General features: G+C 38.0%; 1 protein-coding gene across 1 annotated transcript in view; it reads left to right on the top strand.

The window, feature by feature from the left end:
- Nucleotides 1-16,716, top strand: part of CPLANE1 (ciliogenesis and planar polarity effector complex subunit 1) — a 130,664-nt gene that overhangs the window by 78,446 nt on the left and 35,502 nt on the right. The window contains exons 44-45 of the mRNA XM_060146967.1: nucleotides 3,827-3,914; nucleotides 15,610-15,759. Coding sequence (XP_060002950.1) covers nucleotides 3,827-3,914; nucleotides 15,610-15,759 — 238 coding nt within the window. The remainder of the gene's footprint in view (nucleotides 1-3,826; nucleotides 3,915-15,609; nucleotides 15,760-16,716) is intronic.

Here is a 16,716-nt window from a genome sequence, read left to right as displayed (position 1 = left end):
GTCCATATTCCAAGGAATCCCTTTCAAAATCCCTTATCTTCTAGTTTATTAAGCGTATCTAAAGCGTATCTTACACCTGAATCTAGTCTTGTTCCTGGCTTGTTCACTCTCTCCAGAGCCCATGAATCATTCGTTCCTTTAACAAACATTTATCGACCTTCTACCACATGCTAGGCCCTGTGCTAAGTTCTGGGAATAGGCAAGTAAATAAGGCATAGTCCCTACTCTCAAGGAGCTTAGAATCTAATAAAAGAAGATAGATGTATGCACCAAAAACACATGTGAACAGGGTGCTGTAAGGACACACAGGTACATATGGCCTGTTGTGACTGTATAGGTAAGTGAAGCTATGGCACCAGAGAAGGCTTCTTAGAGGTGATTCTTGAACTGATAATGAATTGATATTCATCAGTTCGATGAGCAAGGGCTGATGAAAAACATCGTGAGCAAAAGCAGAATGGCATAGAGTATTTGGGGAACTATATCAATGTTAGCGGAAGGTAGCAGTTGATGGGACTGGGCTTTAAGATGCCTGGCAGGAGAGGTAGGTAGGGCAGATAGGGAAGGATGGAAAGTGTTGTTTGCTGTGCCAAGAGAGTAGGATTTTATTCTATAAGCAGGCAATAGGGAACCACTGAGGAATTTTAAGCACTGAAATGATATGATCAGACACTCTGGCAGCCATGTGGTGAATAGAATGGAGAGGAAAAGACTAGGAACAGGGAGATTGGTTGGGTCACAGTAGTTCTAGGCTAGCTGTTTGTTAGAATCAATTTGGGAACTGTCAGAAGTGCAAACTCATGGGCCCCATACCTATGAAATTCTGATTTTAGGTAGGTCTGGGTTAGAGCCCAGGAATCTGTATTATTAACAAGTTTCATAAATGATTCTTAATCAGTTAGCTCTATATCAGGTCTATTTTTTTTTTTTTTTTTTTTGGGCGGTACGCGGGCCTCTCACTGTTTTGGCCTCTCCCGCTGCGGAGCACAGGCTCTGGACGCGCAGGCTCAGCGGCCATGGCTCACGGGCCTAGCCGCTCCGCAGCATGTGGGATCTTCCCAGACCCGGGCACGAACCCGTGTCCCCTGCATCGGCAGGCGGACTCTCAACCACTGCCCCACCAGGGAAGCCCTATATCAGGTCTATTGATTGGTGTTTGGGATCTGGTGAATAGTACCAAGCCAAGAAATAATAATAACCTGAACTTTGGCACTGGGGATGGAGGGAGGATGTAGCAGGATTCAGAGGTTGAGTGGCTGTGGGAAGGTGAAGAATAATGCAGAGATTCACAGTAGACTCCAGATTTCCAGCCTGGGTGAATGTTGGAGTCATTTTCTAAACTAGGGTAGAGGAAGTGTGTGTCTTTTGGGAGGAGTAAGACAGAGATTTCAGTGAGGGCCACGTGAAATTTGAGGTGCTGTGAGATTAGTAGGCATTTGGATATCTCTTGATGCTTCTGGAGCTCAGGAGCTAGATCCGGGGTGATGGTACAGATTTTAGAGTCATCAGTTAGGGGAAAGTTCAAATTATAATAGTGAGGGCACTCACCCAGAGAGAGCATGTTGAGTAAGGAAAAAGTGGGTTAAGATCAGAATTCTGTGGGTGCACTAACTTTTAAGGATGGGGATTCAACAACAAAGCTTAAGAAGATAATCTGAGGGAGGGAAGATGCTCAGGAGAAAGCAAGCCAGAGGAGGAATTTCAAGAAGAATTTCCACAGATCTGGGTCATTAGATAAAAGGACAGCTGTGCATGTCAAGATCACTTGGGATGCTTCTTCAAAATATACATGCCAGCCCTATTGAAAGGCGTGGGGTGGAGAGAGAGGAAGGGGAGTGACTTTGCAAGGACGAGGGCGTAGGTCACACACTTGTATTTTTTGAAAGTTCCCGCAAATTCTGATACAGGTCCCCTCTCAGCCCAAGCCTTTCCAAACTGGAAGGTAGGGATTATGTCTTTTGCTTGGTGCATGCAGGCAATTGATAACTTTATTTAATGGCTGTCTCTGTGCTCTCATTTTTAGATTCTGACAGAAATAAAATCATGTTCATATAATAAAGACTTACTAATGGAACAGTTATTAGTAATGGTGGTACGAGCTTGGGAGACAATTTCAAAAGAAGAGTTCTAAAAATGGTTGATCAAACTCTGTTCTTCCGAGGTGACTACTTTGAAGGAAATAGAATTGATTTAAATGAAAGGTTTGGCATATTGGCTTAAAATGTTCTCACCCTATTATAATGCATACATAAATACAAAGATTTTTACTTGCCCATTTTAGTTTAAGAAAACAGCTTGTAGGTCTGGAAGAGGCTGAGGGACACCATGGACACACCAACTACATGCCTTAAAGATACGGGTTCAAGTCCATGTTGTGGATTTGCAAGTCACTGAATTTCTCTGGGCCTTATTCCCTCATCTTTAAAATGAAAGGTTTTGTTTTCTTCAGATAAATACCCCAAAGTGGAATTGCTGGATTGTATGTTAGATCTATTTTTATTTTTTTGAAGAACCTCCATACTGTTTTTCATAGTGGCTGCACTAATTTACATTCCCACCAGCAGTGCACAAGGTTTCCCTTTTCTCCACATCCTTGTCAATACTTGTCTCTTTGATAATAGCCATTCTGTCTGGCATGAGGTGATATCTCATTGTGGTTTTGATTTGCATTTCCTTGATGATTAGTGATGTTGAGCATCTTTTCATGTGCCTGTTGACCATCTGTATGTTGTCTTTGGAAAAATGTCTGTTCATGTCCTCTGCTCATTTTTAAATTGGATTGTTTGTTTTTTTGATATTGAGTTGTATGAGTTCTTTAAATATTTTACATATTAATCTCTTATTGGAGATAGTATTTGCAAATATTTTCTCCCAGTCTGTAGGTTGCCTTTCTGTTTTGTTGTTGGTTTCCTTCACTGTGCAAAAGCTTTTTAATTTGATGTAGTCTCTGTTTATTTTTGCTTTCTTGCACTTGCCTGGGGAGACAGATCCAAAAAATATATCACTAAGACCAATGTCAAAGAGCGTACTGCCTGTTTTCTTCTAGGAGTTTTATGGTTTCAGGTCTTATGTATAAGTCTTTAATCCAGTTTGAGTTTATTTTTGTGTATGGTGTAAGAAAATGGTCTATGAAAATGGTTTCATTCTTCTAAATGTAGCTGTCCAGTTTTCCCAACATCATTTGTTGAAGAGACGGTCTAAAACACAAAACAAATAAACATATAAAACAGAAACAGACTCATATATACAGAGAACAAACCAGTGGTTGCCAGAGGGGAGGTGGATGGGAGATGGGCCGAATAGGTAAAGGGGATTAAGAGGTACAAACTACCATTTATTTTTTAAAAAAATAAGTCATGATGATGTAATGTACAGCACAGGGAAAATAGTCAATAATATTGTATAACTTTGTATGGTGTGTAGTGTATAAAAATATTGAATTACTGTGTTATACACCTGAAACTAGTATAACATTGTAAGTCAGCTATACTTCAATAAAAAATAAATAAATAAAATAAAGGTGAACTATGTAAAAAGAAGAAAAGTTTTGTCTAGATGGTAGTTATCATTCCTCCCCATTGTAAAATTTATAATGCAATTTTCCTGAACCTCTTAAAAGGTCAAATCGGTTAAGATACAAAATAAGTAAAAATTTACTCCTCTTCATCAGTTCTCACCATTTAGCTCATATTGGATTTAATCCTATTCTTTCATTTGTTGCATTAATACAAATGTGTAAAACCTACATAAAATCGTTTATGATATTTTGAAATTATCAAACCATAAAATTTGTAGCAGTTATTTTGTTGTGCATCTTTTTCTACAGGTTGAACCTGTAGATCACATTGAGCTGTCTTCTGGCCCTGAATCTGAAAAAACACTGCCTTCAAAAACCATTAACATTCCTGAAGAAGGTTTGTGAGGGGTCTGGGGTGGGACTGAAGCCTTTCTTTGAAAGAATAAGTATTTCTTTTTGGTGTGCCAGAACTGGGAATAGTTTTCTTATGGGAGCTGAAGCCATCCGTCCCCTCATTTTTAGATGAGGGCTTCCATCTCAGGCCAGTGTTTTTTCCGAGAAGCCCGACGCTGTACCCTCCCCTGGCCTTTGAACCAGAGGTGGACACTGTGGGCTGGACCTTAGTTTCTGTCACTCCACATCCGCGGCCACACACTGCTGAGGGTCACACAGAGCTTTGTGCTGAGGTGCTTGTTTATCTGTGGTCATCAGCTGAGCTAGAATTTGAGGTTCAGGTTAAATGACACGGCAATGGTGAAGTATTACGTTTTTTCGTTTCTTATTGAATGAATGGAATTAGGGTAGTTATTTAAATAAATTTCTACTGTAACTATAGTTGTTTATATCTACATTCTCTCATTGAGTCTTGTCAGCAGTTTAATGCATTTTGCCAAAAAACAGGTTTTAGTTCATTGATTCTCTCTATTGTTTCTTAATTTTCTTTTTCATAAATTTCTACTCCTAGCTTTATTATTTTTTCTGCTTTTGGGGCCTTACCTTGTTGGATTTTTCCTAACTTCATTCTTTCTTTTTTTATTTTTTCTAATAAATGCATTTGAGGCTGAACATGTTTCTGAAAGGACCCAGATAAGAGTGTTGATATGTTACATCTTTTGGTGGTGTTCAGATTGAAATAGTTAGCAGTTTATATTAAGGTTTCTTCTTTAGCTCATAAAAGGAGTTTTTAGCTTCCAAATATTATGGGGCTTGGGCTATATTTTTGTAATTTATTTCCATTTTCATTGTATTGTGATTAGATGAGTGTATAATAATGTCATTCTTAGATATTTGTTAAAATTTCCCTCAGTATATACAGTCAGTTTTTGTAAATATTCTATGTTTATTTGAAAAGAATAAGCGTTTTATGTTGGTTTATGTATATACACACACACATCTCCTACATAAAATCCTACATAAAATTTCATATATGGGGACTTCCCTGATGGTCCAGTTGTTAAGACTCTGCACTCCCAATTCAGAGGGCCCGTGTTCAATCCCTGGTCAGGGAACTAGATCCCGCATGCTACAACTAAGAGCGCACATGCTGCAACTAAAGATCCTACATGTCGCAACTAAAGATCCTGCATGCCTCAACGAAGATCCCACACACGGCAACAAAGATCCCACATGGTGCAACTAAGACCAGGCACAGCCAAACAAACAAATAAATAAATAAATTCATATATGTAGTCACACACACATATATAATAGTCAGACTTCTAAATTATACTGTTCAGAAGGGTGCATTAAAAATTACCCACAATGATTGTGGAATTATTTATTTCTCTTTATAATTCTGTTAAATGTTTCTTTATGTAGTTGAGGCTATGCTATAAAATGAATATAGTTCATGATGATTATTTTTGTTGAATTTTGTCCCTTTTATCATTAATGATGCTCTTTATTCACAGTAATGCTTTTTAGACTCAAAAGTCAATTTTGTCTAATATTAATATGTCCATTCCTGCTTTCTTTTGCCTGGTATATCTTTTTTAGTACTTTTTATTTTTAAAAAATTTTAATGGAAAATTTCAAGCGTATTTCAATAGCAGACAGAATAGTATAATTGACCTTCATGTACCCAATAATCACCTTTAACAATTACAAACTCATGGCCAATCCCACCCACTCTTCTACCTTTTCCTGAATTATTTTAAAGCAAATTCCAGACAGCACATTATTGTATCCATAAATATTTTATATGTATCTCTAAAAGATAAGGTCTCCTTTGAAAAAATAATAGTATTGTCATTTCTTTTTTAAAAAGTCTTGATACTGTCATGTATCTAATTAGTGTTCAACTATTGCCAGTTGCCTCATTTTAAAAAATAGTTTATTTGGTCTAGTTAGAGTCCATATACATGGCAGCTGGTTGATGGCGTAAAAGTTTCCTTTAACTTCTGTGTCACTCCTTTATCTCTCTTTTTCCCTTCTAGTTTATTTGTTGAAGAAACCTCGTTGTTTGACCTTAAGTATTTTTTGGAATCTATAATTTACTAATTGAATCTCTGTGGTGTCATTTAACATGTTCCTCTGTTCCCTGTATTTCCTGTACATTAGACATCCCTTTACTTTCAAACTGAGTGATTATGTTATAGCTGTGTCCAGCATACAGCTAGATTTCATTCTTTTAAATAACTACATAATTTGTGTTTTAATCATCAAGTATAATCAGTTTCCATTTACTGTGATTACTGATATATTTGCGCTTATTTCTATTATCTTATTTTGTGCTTCCTATTTACTCCTTATTTTTTCTTTACTTTCTGTCCTTTCTTTCCGTCTCTTGTATTGAGTTTTCTATATTCTCTCTTTCCCTATTTGTTTAGAAATTATACATTCTATTTTTAATCTCCTAGTGATTATTCTTCAATTTTCAACATTCAGAGTTGAGTGTTGAGATGAATATATTTACCTCCCAAACAATATAAGGACTTTAGACTTTTAACACTGATATGCCTTTTCACATTTTCTCTGATAATGTTTTCTAGTATTTTTGTTCTATCTTATTTTTAACCCGCCCACTTAGTCTCCTTTGTCTTGTATTTTTGCTGTTGTTGTTTTTAAACATTTTTTTTGTTTTTAATTTATTTATTTTTGGCTAGGTTGGGTCTTTGTTGCTGTGCCCGGGCTTTCTCTAGATGTGGCGAGCGGGGGCTACTCTTTGTTGCCGTGTGCAGGCTTCTCATTGTGGTGGCTTCTCTTGTTGCAGAGCATGGGCTCTAGGCACGCAGGCTTCAGTAGTTGTGGCTCGCGGGCTCAGTAGTTGTGGCTCGTGGGCTCTAGAGCGCAGGCTCAGTAGTTGTGGTGCACGGGCTTAGTTGCTCTATGGCATGTGGGATCTTCCCGGACCAGGGCTTGAACCCGTGTCCCCTGCATTGGCAGGTGGATTCTTAACCACTGCACTGTTTTGTATTTTTTTAAGTAAATAGTAATTTGAATTTATCAGCATGTTTGCCAGTTTCTTTCCCCTCAGTTGCTTCTCTTTTAAAATAAGTTGTAAATTGAATAGTGTACATATGTAAACAATAAATATATGAAACCAAAACAGAAGTTTCATCAAATAATACTTGTCCTTATTGCCTGATATGCACTCTGGCATTTTCTGTTCTGTGCCATTATTGCTTCTGGCATCCACTTCTTCGAGGATTGTTCTCTTCTTCCTTCCTTTATTAGTTCTTTCAACTAGAGTCTGTTAGTAGCAAGTTCTCCCAGTCTTTGAAAATAGTTTTAATTTTACTGCAATTTGTGAGTGATGGCTTATAGCTAAATACAGAATTCTAGGTTGATGCTTATTTCCCTCAGCATTGTAAAGATATTATTCCATTTTCCACTGACATCTCTAATTGCTGAGTTTATAATACCTATGTGCTGTCTAATTGCTCTTTTTTATCTCTTATTCCTTTTAAAGTTTTCCTCTTTATGTTTGGTTTATTTTGCATTTTTGATACAGTTTGTCTAGGTGTATATTTCTTTTTATTTATACTATATGGGAGTAGGAATGATTCTTTTATTTTTTTAATAGATCCTTATTGGAGTATAATTGCTTCACAATACTGTGTTAGTTTCTGTTGTACACCAAAGCGAATCAGCCATATGTATACATATGTCCCCATATCCCCTCCCTCTTGAGCCTCCCTCGCATCCTCCCTATCCCACCCCTCTAGGTCATCGCAAAGCACTGAGCTGATCTCCCTGTGCTATGGCGGCTGCTTCCCACTAGCTAACTATTTTACATTCAGTAGTGTATATATGTCGATGCTACTCTCACTTTGCCCAACTTCCCCCTCCCACCCCGTGTCCTCAAGTCCATTCTCTATGTCTGCATCTTTATTCCCACCCTGAAACTAGGTTCATCAGTACCATTTTTTTTTTTTTTTAGATTCCACATATATGCGTTAGAATACGGTATTTGTTTTTCTCTTTCTGACGTACTTCACTTTGTATGACAGACTCTAGGTCCATCCACCTTACTACAAATAACTCAATTTCGTTTCTTTTTATGGCTGAGTAATGTTCCATTGTATATATGTGCCACATCTTCTTTATCCGTTCATCTGTGGATGGACATTTAGGTTTGTTCCATGTCCTAGCTATTGTGAATAGTGCTGCAGTGAACATTGTGGTACATGTCTCTCTTTTAATTATGGTATTTTCAAGGTATATGCCCAATAGTGAGATTGCTGAGTCATATGGTAGTTCTATTTTTAGTTTTTTAAGGAACCTCCATACTGTTTTCCATAGTGGTTGTATCAATTTACATTCCCACCAGCAGTGCAGGAGGGTTCCCTTTTCACCACACCATTTCCAGCATTTATTGTTTCTAGACTTTTTGATAATAGCCATTCTGACAGGCATGAGGTGATACCTCATTGTAATTTTGATTTGTATTTCTCTAATAATTAGTGATGTTGAGAACCTTTCCATGTGCCTCTTGGCCATCTCTATGTCTTTCTTGGTGAAATGTCTATTTAGGTCTTCCGCCCATTTTTTTAATTGGATTGTTTGTTATCTTGGTATTGATCTCCATGAGCTGTTTGTATATTTTGGAGATTAATCCTTTGTCTGTTGTTTCATTTGCAAATATTTTCCCCCATTCTGAGGGTTGTCTTTTTGTCTTGTTTATGGTTTCCTTTGCTGTGCAAAAGCTTTTAAGCTTAATTAGGTCCCATTTGGTTTTTTTTGTTTGTTTTTATTTCTGTTACTCTAGGACGTGGGTCAAAAAAATCATGCTGTGATTTATGTCAAAGAGTGTTTTTCCTATGTTTTCCTCTAAGAGTTTTATAGTGTCTGGTCTTACATTTCAGTCTTTAATCCATTTGGAGTTTATTTTTGTGTATGGTGTTAGGGAGTGTTCTAATTTCATTCTTTTACATGTAGCTGTCCAGTTTTTCCAGCACCACCTATTGAAGAGGTTGTCCTTTCTGCATTGTATGTTCTTGCCTCCCTTGTCATAAATTAGGTGACCATATGTGCATGGGTTTATCTCTGGGCTTTCTATCCTGTACCATTGATCTATCTTTCTGTTTTTGTGCCAGTACCATACTGTCTTGATTACTGTAGCTTTGTAGTTTAGTCTGAAGTCAGGGAGCCTGATTCCTCCAGCTCCGTTTTTCTTTCTCAAGATTGCTTTGGCTATTCGGGGTCTTTTGTGTTTCCATACGAATTGTGAATTTTTTTGTTCTAGTTCTGTGAAGAATGCCATTGGCAGTTTGATAGGGATTGCACTGAATCTGTAGATTGCTTTGGGTAGTATATTCATTTTCACAATATTGATTCTTCCAATCCAAGAACATGGTATATCCCTCCATCTATTTATTTCGTCTTTGATTTCTTTCATCCATGTTCTGTAGTTTTCTGAGTACAAGTCTTTCGTCTCCTTAGGCAGGTTTATTCCTAGATATTTCATTCTTTTTGTTGTGATGGTAAATGGGATTGTTTCCTTAATTTCTCTTTCTGATATTTCGTTGTTGGTGTATAGGAATGCCAGAGATTTCTGTGCATTAATGTTGTATCCTGCAACCTTACCAAATTCATTGATTAGTTCTAGTAGTTTTCTGGTGGCATCTTTAGGATTTTCTATGTGTAGTATCATGTCATCCGCAAACAATGACAGTTTTACTTCTTTTTTTCCAATTTGTATTCCCTTTATTTCTTTTTCTTCTCTGATTGCCATAGCTAGGACTTCCAAAACCATGTTGAATAAAAGTGATGAGAGGGGCTTCCCTGGTGACGCAGTGGTTGAGAGTCCGCCTGCCGTTGCAGGGGACACGGGTTCGTGCCCCGGTCAGGGAAGATCCCACATGCCGCAGAGCAGCTGGGCCCGTGAGCCATGGCTGCTGAGCCTGCGTGTCCAGAGCCTGTGCTCCGCAACGGGAGAGGCCACAACAGTGAGATGCCCGCGTACCGCAAAAAAAAAAAAAAAAAAAACAAAAGTGGTGAGAGCAGAAATCCTTGTCTTGTTCCTGATCTTAGTGGAAATGCTTTCAGTTTTGAGGTAGGTTCCCCCAGTGCCCGCTTTCTGGAAAGTTTTTATCATAAGTGGGTGTTGAATTTTGTCAAAAGCTTTTTCTGCATCTATTGAGTTGATCTTATGGTTTTTATTCCTTAATTTGTTAATGTGGTTTCATCACATTGATTGATTTGCATATATTGCAGAATCCTTGCATCCGTGGGATAAATCCTACTTGATCATGGTGTATGATCCTTTTAATGTGCTGTTGGATTCTGTTTGCTAGTTTTTTGTTCAGGATTTTTGCATCTATGTTCATCAGTGATATTGGTCTATAATTTTCTTATTTTGTGATATATTTTTCTGGTTTTGGTATCAGGGTGATGATGGTGGCTTCGTATAATGAATTTGGGAGTGTTTCTTCCTCTGCACTTTTTTCAAGAGTTTGAAAAGGATTGGTGTTAGCTCTTCTGTAAATGTTCGATAGAATTCGCCTGTGAAGCCATCTAGTCCCGGACTTTTGTTTGTTGGAAGATTTTTAATTACAGTTTCAATTTCATTACTTATGATAGGTCTGTTTATATTTTCTAATTCTTCCTGGTTCAGCCTTGGAAAATTATAGCTTTCCAAGAATTTGTCCATTTCTTCGTGGTTGTCCATTTTATTGACATACAGTTGTTTCTGGTAGTCTTTTATATTCCTTTGTATTTCTGAGTTGTCTGTTGTTATTTCTCCTTTTTCATTTCTAATTTTATCGATTTGCATCCTCTCCCTTTTTTTCTTGTTGAGTCTGGATAAGGATTTATCAATTTTGTTTATCTTCTCAAAGAAGCAGCTTTTAGTTTTATTGATCTTTGCTATTGTTTTCTTTGTTTCTATTTCATTTATTTCTGCTGTGATTTTTATGATTTACTTCCTTCTACTGACTTTGGGTTTTCTTTGTTCTTCTTTCTCTAGTTGTTTTAAGTGTAGGGTTAGATTGTTCATTTGAGATTTTTCTTGTTTCTTAAGGTGAGATTGAATTGCTCTAAACTTCCCTCTTGGAACTGCTTTTGCTGCCTCCCATTGGTTTTTGGGTCATCGTGTTTTCATTGTCATTTGTTTGTATGTATTGTTTTATTTCTTCGTTGATTTCTTCAGTGATCTCTTGGTTATTTAGTAGCGCGCTCTTTAGCCTCCATATATTTGTGTTTTTTACAGGTTTTTTTCCTGTAATTCATTTGCAATATCATAGCGTTGTGGTCAGAAAAGTTGCTTGGTATGATTTCAATTTTCTTAAATTTACCGAGGCTTGATTTGTGACCCAAGGTGTGATCTGTCTTGGAGAATGTTCCATGTGCACTTGAGAAGATCAAGTGTATTCTGCCACTTTTGGGTGGAATGTTCTATAAATATCAATTAAATCTATCTGGCCTTTTGTGTCACTTAAAGCTTGTGTTTCCTTATTTATTTATTTTTGATGATCTGTCCATTGGTTTAAGTGGTGTGTTATGGTTTAAGTGGTGTGTTAAAGTCCCCTTCTATTATTGTGTTACTGTCAATTTTTCCTTTCATGGTTGTTAGTGTTTGCCTTATGTAGTGAGGTGCTCCTATTTTGGGTGCATAAACATTTATAATTGTTATATCTTCTTGGATTGATCCTTTGATCATTATGTAGTGTCCTTCTTTGTCTCTTGTAATAGTCTTTATTTTAAAGTCTATTTTATTGGATACGAGTATTGCTACTCCAGCTTTCTTTTGATTTCCATTTGTATGGAATATCTTTTTCCATCCCTTCACCTCAGTCCATAGGTGTCCCTAGGTCTGAAGTGGGTCTCTTGTAGACAGCATATATATGGGTTTTGTTTTTGTATCCATTCAGCCAGTCTGTGTCTTTTGGTTGGGGCATTTAATCCATTTACATTCAAGGTTAGTATCCATGTGTATCTTCCTGTTACTATTTTCTTAATTGTTTTGGGTTTGTTTTTGTGGGTCTTTTTCTTCTCTTGCATTTCCCGCCTAGAGAAGTTTCTTTAGCATTTGTTGTAAAGCTGGTTTCGTGGTGCTGAATTCTCTTAGCTTTTGCTTGTCTGAAAAGTTTTTGATTTCTCCCTCAAATCTGAGTGAGATCCTTAATGTGTAGAGTAATCTTGGTTGCAGGGTTTTGTCTTTCATCACGTTAAATATATCCTGCCGCTCCCTTCTGGCCTGCAGAGTTTCTGCTGAAAAATCAGCTGATAACTTTATGGGGATTCCTTTATATGTTATTTTTTGTTTTTCCCTTGCTGCTTTTAATATATTTTCTTTGAATTTTATTTTTGTTAGTTTAAGTAATGTGTGTCTTGTTGTGTTTTTCCTAGGGTTAATGCTGTATGGGACTCTCTGGGCTTCCTGGACTTGGGTGACTATTTCCTTTCCCATGTTAGGGAAGTTTTTGACTATAATCTCTTCAGATGTTTTCTCAGACCCTTTCTTTTTCTCTTCTTCTTCTGGGACCCCTATAATTAGAATGTTGGTGCGTTTAGTGTTTTCGCAGAGGTCTCTGAGGGTGTCTTCAATTCTTTTCATTTTTTTTTCTTTATTCTGCTCCTTGGCAGTTATTTCTACCATTCTGTCTTCCAGCTCACTTATTTGTTCTTCTGCCTCAGTTATTCTTTTATTGATTCCTTCTAATGTATTTTTCATTTCAGTTATTTTGTTGTTCATCTGTGTGTGTTTGTTCTTTAGATCTTCTAGATCTCTGTTAAACATTTCTTGTATTTTCTCAATCCGTGCCTCCATTCTACTTCCAGATTCTGGATCATCTTTACTATCATTACTCTGAATTCTTTTACAGGTAGATTGCCTATTTCCTCTTCATTTATTTGGTGTTGTAGGTTTTTACCTTGCTCCTTCATCTGTGACATATCTTTTTGCCATCTCATTTTTTTTTTTTTATAAGTGGGATTGTGTTCCTGTCTAACTGGTTGTTTGGCCTGAGGCTTCCAACACTGGAGTTTATAGGCTGTTGGGTAGAGCTGGGTGTTGGTGCTGAGATGAGGACCTCCGTGAGACCTCACTCCAATGAATATTCTGAGGTTCTCTGTTAGTCCAATGGTTCGACACGGAGCTCCCACCGCAGGAGCTTCAGTCTGACCTCCTGCTCATGAACCAAGATCCCACAAGCCACATGTGGTGGCAAAAAAAAAAAAAAAAAAAAAAAAAAGAGAGAACAATAACAAAGTAAAAAATAGACTAGGAAACTAACAGATACGTTAGAAAGAATATAAAAATAAAAATATAGTTGAATCAACAACCAGAAGGTACAACAGTACCACAATAGTGAAAAAGAGAAGGAGGGAAAAGAGGGAAAAAGAAAAGAAAAGAAAAAAACAACAACAACAGGGAAAAGGCCTTGGCTGTGGAGGGTGGGTCCTAAGCAAGGGTGAGGTTTAGGTGATGGGCGGGGCCCATGCTCAGGACCCACAGGGCTGGAAAAGGCCCTGGGGGCTATGGGAGGGTGGGGCTAGGCTCCAGGAACAGAAGGGGCCCAGATGTGCCCCCCACCCCTGGTCTCAGAGGGTGGGGGACCTCACCTGGGAGCCCAGCAGGTTGTCTGGCCTCAAGTGGGCAGGGCAAACGCCCTCCTCTCCTCTCCTGCTCCTCCGGTCCCGGAGGGCCTCTCCCGCCTGCCTCTCCTGATCTCCCCGGGTCTCCCTCCTACGCCCTCAGTACCCATGCCACCTGGAGGGGGCTTTGGAGGACAGGGAACCAGCCTGGGAGGAATGATTCTTTAATTTACAGATTTAACACTGGGAATTTTTCACCGGGTTTCTTTTGGAGTATTGCTTCCTTCCCATTCTTTCTGTTCTGTTTTCTAAAACACTTGTTAGAGGTATGTTGGAACTTCTCAGTCTATTTCTTGTCTTTTAATCACTTCTTAATTTCCACCTTTTTAATCTCTCAGTGATGTGCTCAGGATGTTTCCTCAGATCTCTCTCTCTTAGTTTACGAATTCTCTCTTCTGCTGTGTCTTCTTTGCTGTAGGATTTTAATTTTGGTGACTACATTCTTAATGTCTAGAAGTTTTGTTTCTTTTTCAAATCTATCTGTTCTTTGGATGTACTCTGTCCTGTTCTTTTATTGTGGTTTCTATACCTTCTTTCATCAATTTAATTATTTTAGTAATATTTTATGCCCTTTCAGATTATTTTATTTCTTGTGTGCATGTTCTTGATTGTCAAATCTATATACTGTCCTCAGGGTTGCTTGTTTCTTTGTGTGAGTTTTAATTTTTTATCATGAGCTTATTTTGTAGGGGGTGGTTCTGCTAGGTTGCATATGTTTTTCTTTGGAGTGTTGTTTTTGTTTTTTTTTTTTGTGCAGTATGCGGGCCTCTCACCACTGTGGCCTCTCCCGTTGTGGAGCACAGGCTCCGGACGCTCAGCGGCCATGGCTCACGGGCCCAGCCATTCCACGGCATGTGGGATCCTCCCACACCGGGGCACGAACCCGTGTCCCCTGCATCGGCAGTGGACTCTCAACCACTGCACCACCAGGGAAGCCCTGGAGTGGTTTTATATTTACTTCTTGCTGTTACTGAAGTATAAAAAAATGGGGACAAGTTTATATATATATATTTTTTTGGCTTGGAGTTGCTGTACTACATAGATAGTATAAATTCAGATCCCACATTTGCCTGTAGCAAGACAGGGGTTCTATTTCTCAGAGTTGACTTTTATTTTTCTCCCGTCCACTATCCATGGAGATAGAAAACTTCTTTGCTGCTTTTTTAGGGCAGAGTTTTTCTTATCTGCATTTTTTAAAAAATTTTATTTGTTTTTGGCTGCGTTGGGTCTTCGTTGCTGCGCGTGGGTTTCTCTCTAGTGCAGAGAGCGGGGGCTACTCTTCGTTGTGGTGCGCGGGCTTCTCATTGCAGTGGCTTCTCTTGTTGCGGAGCACGGACTCTAGGCACATGGGCTTCAGTAGGTGTGGCTCTCAGACTCTAGAGTGCAGGCTCAGTAGTTGTGGCGCAGGCGCACAGGCTTAGTTGCCCCACGGCATGTGGAATCTTCCCAGACCAGGGCTCGAACCCATGTCCCCTGTGTTGGCAGGCGGATTCTCAACCACTGCGCCACCAGGGAAGCCCTCTTATCTGCATTTTATGGACAGAACAGTCCTTCAGCATTCTGAGCCATAGGAAGGTAGCTCAGTTCCCCTCACTGCAATCTGCAGAAACCACGTCTCCTGTTCCTCCGTGGACTATGCCAGCATCATTGTCCATTTATTGCCCAGCTTTGAATTCCTTTTGCTTTTATGGCACCAGAAGATTTCTTTATTTACAGGTCTTGGTTGTGTATGAACCTGTTTTGTTTTGTTTTTTTAAATTTAGCATTTCTCCTTTGTTTTATAACAGGGCATGGGCCTATCCACTGTAGCTCAATCTGAAGTTGATAGTAACTTTAATAGTTTTTTTTTGTTTTTTTTTAACCATGAGGGAATTTAAATTTTAAATATTGTATTAAATTATTTTATTATGGGGTAAATAGAAAGCTATCAGAATAATATGTTGTAAACTTCTAATGTGTCTGTTGCCATGTGGAAGTGTTAGCTAAGTGCTATGTCTTTCCCATGTGATTTTTTTCTACTGTTTTCTTTTAATTGTAATATATACTTTGGATAGTGCATTTCCTGACTCATACGAATAAAGAAGATCAAAGGGACAACGAACAGATTTCAGTAACGGAAACTCATCCTAGTCAGAAAACCTGTGTGTTTCCTTCTGCCGATTCAGCTGTCAGCCTTTCCAGTGACCAGAATTTGACTTCTCCTGGTATCGTTCTTAACTTTTTTCATTTACTCTTATTTTCCAATACTCGTACTGAAGAGTACTTACTAGGAATATAGTTGTGAAGGATTTGTGAAGCCGTTTTGCAATACTTATAAGTTTCGGGGAAGGGATGTTAAAAATTGTGCTATTCACATGAAGAGCTACGTCATCTTGTCACCTTCATAAGATACACTGCAAACGTGTCATCTCTGTGTAACTTATTAATGTTAAATACATAGCAACTGAAGTATTATACCATTATACTGGTATATTATACTATAACACTATAATATTTGAGTTTTATAAAAATTAAGAAATTCCAACTCTGTCAATTATGAGAGTTTTGATTTGGAAACAATAATAATAGCTGTAATTTATTGAGCCTCTGCCATGTGCCAGACATTGTTGTTTTACATGCATTGACCCTGGTGTAAGCCTGACCTGTGACGTAGCTACCATTATTATCCCCATTTTACAGTTGAGGATACTGAGCCTTAGACAAGTTCAGTGCCACCGTTCATTCCATTTCATTTGGAGCTGGCAATTCAAAATGCTATCCCTTGGTCCTGACAAATACTTTGTGTCATATAAATAGCAGGGCATACTAGGGACTTCCCTGGTGGCACAGTGGGTAAATAGAGGACATACTAAATATCACAGTTGGACCACTAACAGTGGCTTTAAATATTTTTTTTGCCCTCAGATATTTATGGTCAATAATGATGATTCTACTGAATGTTTACAGTATGTTTTATTACCATTATTAACTTAATATAATCAGTTAAGAAATGCTATTTTTAAATGACATTGCTGTTATTTAAACAAAAGCTATTAAGAAGCTGGTTTAAACTTTGTAATTTTTTTCTCTAAGTTCTTTCTAGATTCTGTTTGTATTTCAGTCATCATCACATGGGTATAATCATTTTTACTTCATAGAGTTGTTGAGAAGATTAGGTACTA

This window comes from Lagenorhynchus albirostris, chromosome 3, assembly GCF_949774975.1.
Source record: "Lagenorhynchus albirostris chromosome 3, mLagAlb1.1, whole genome shotgun sequence".
In the NCBI taxonomy this organism is placed as follows: domain Eukaryota; kingdom Metazoa; phylum Chordata; class Mammalia; order Artiodactyla; family Delphinidae; genus Lagenorhynchus; species Lagenorhynchus albirostris.
Note: the sequence above shows the minus strand (reverse complement) of the source record. Positions and strands in the feature narration are given on the sequence as shown.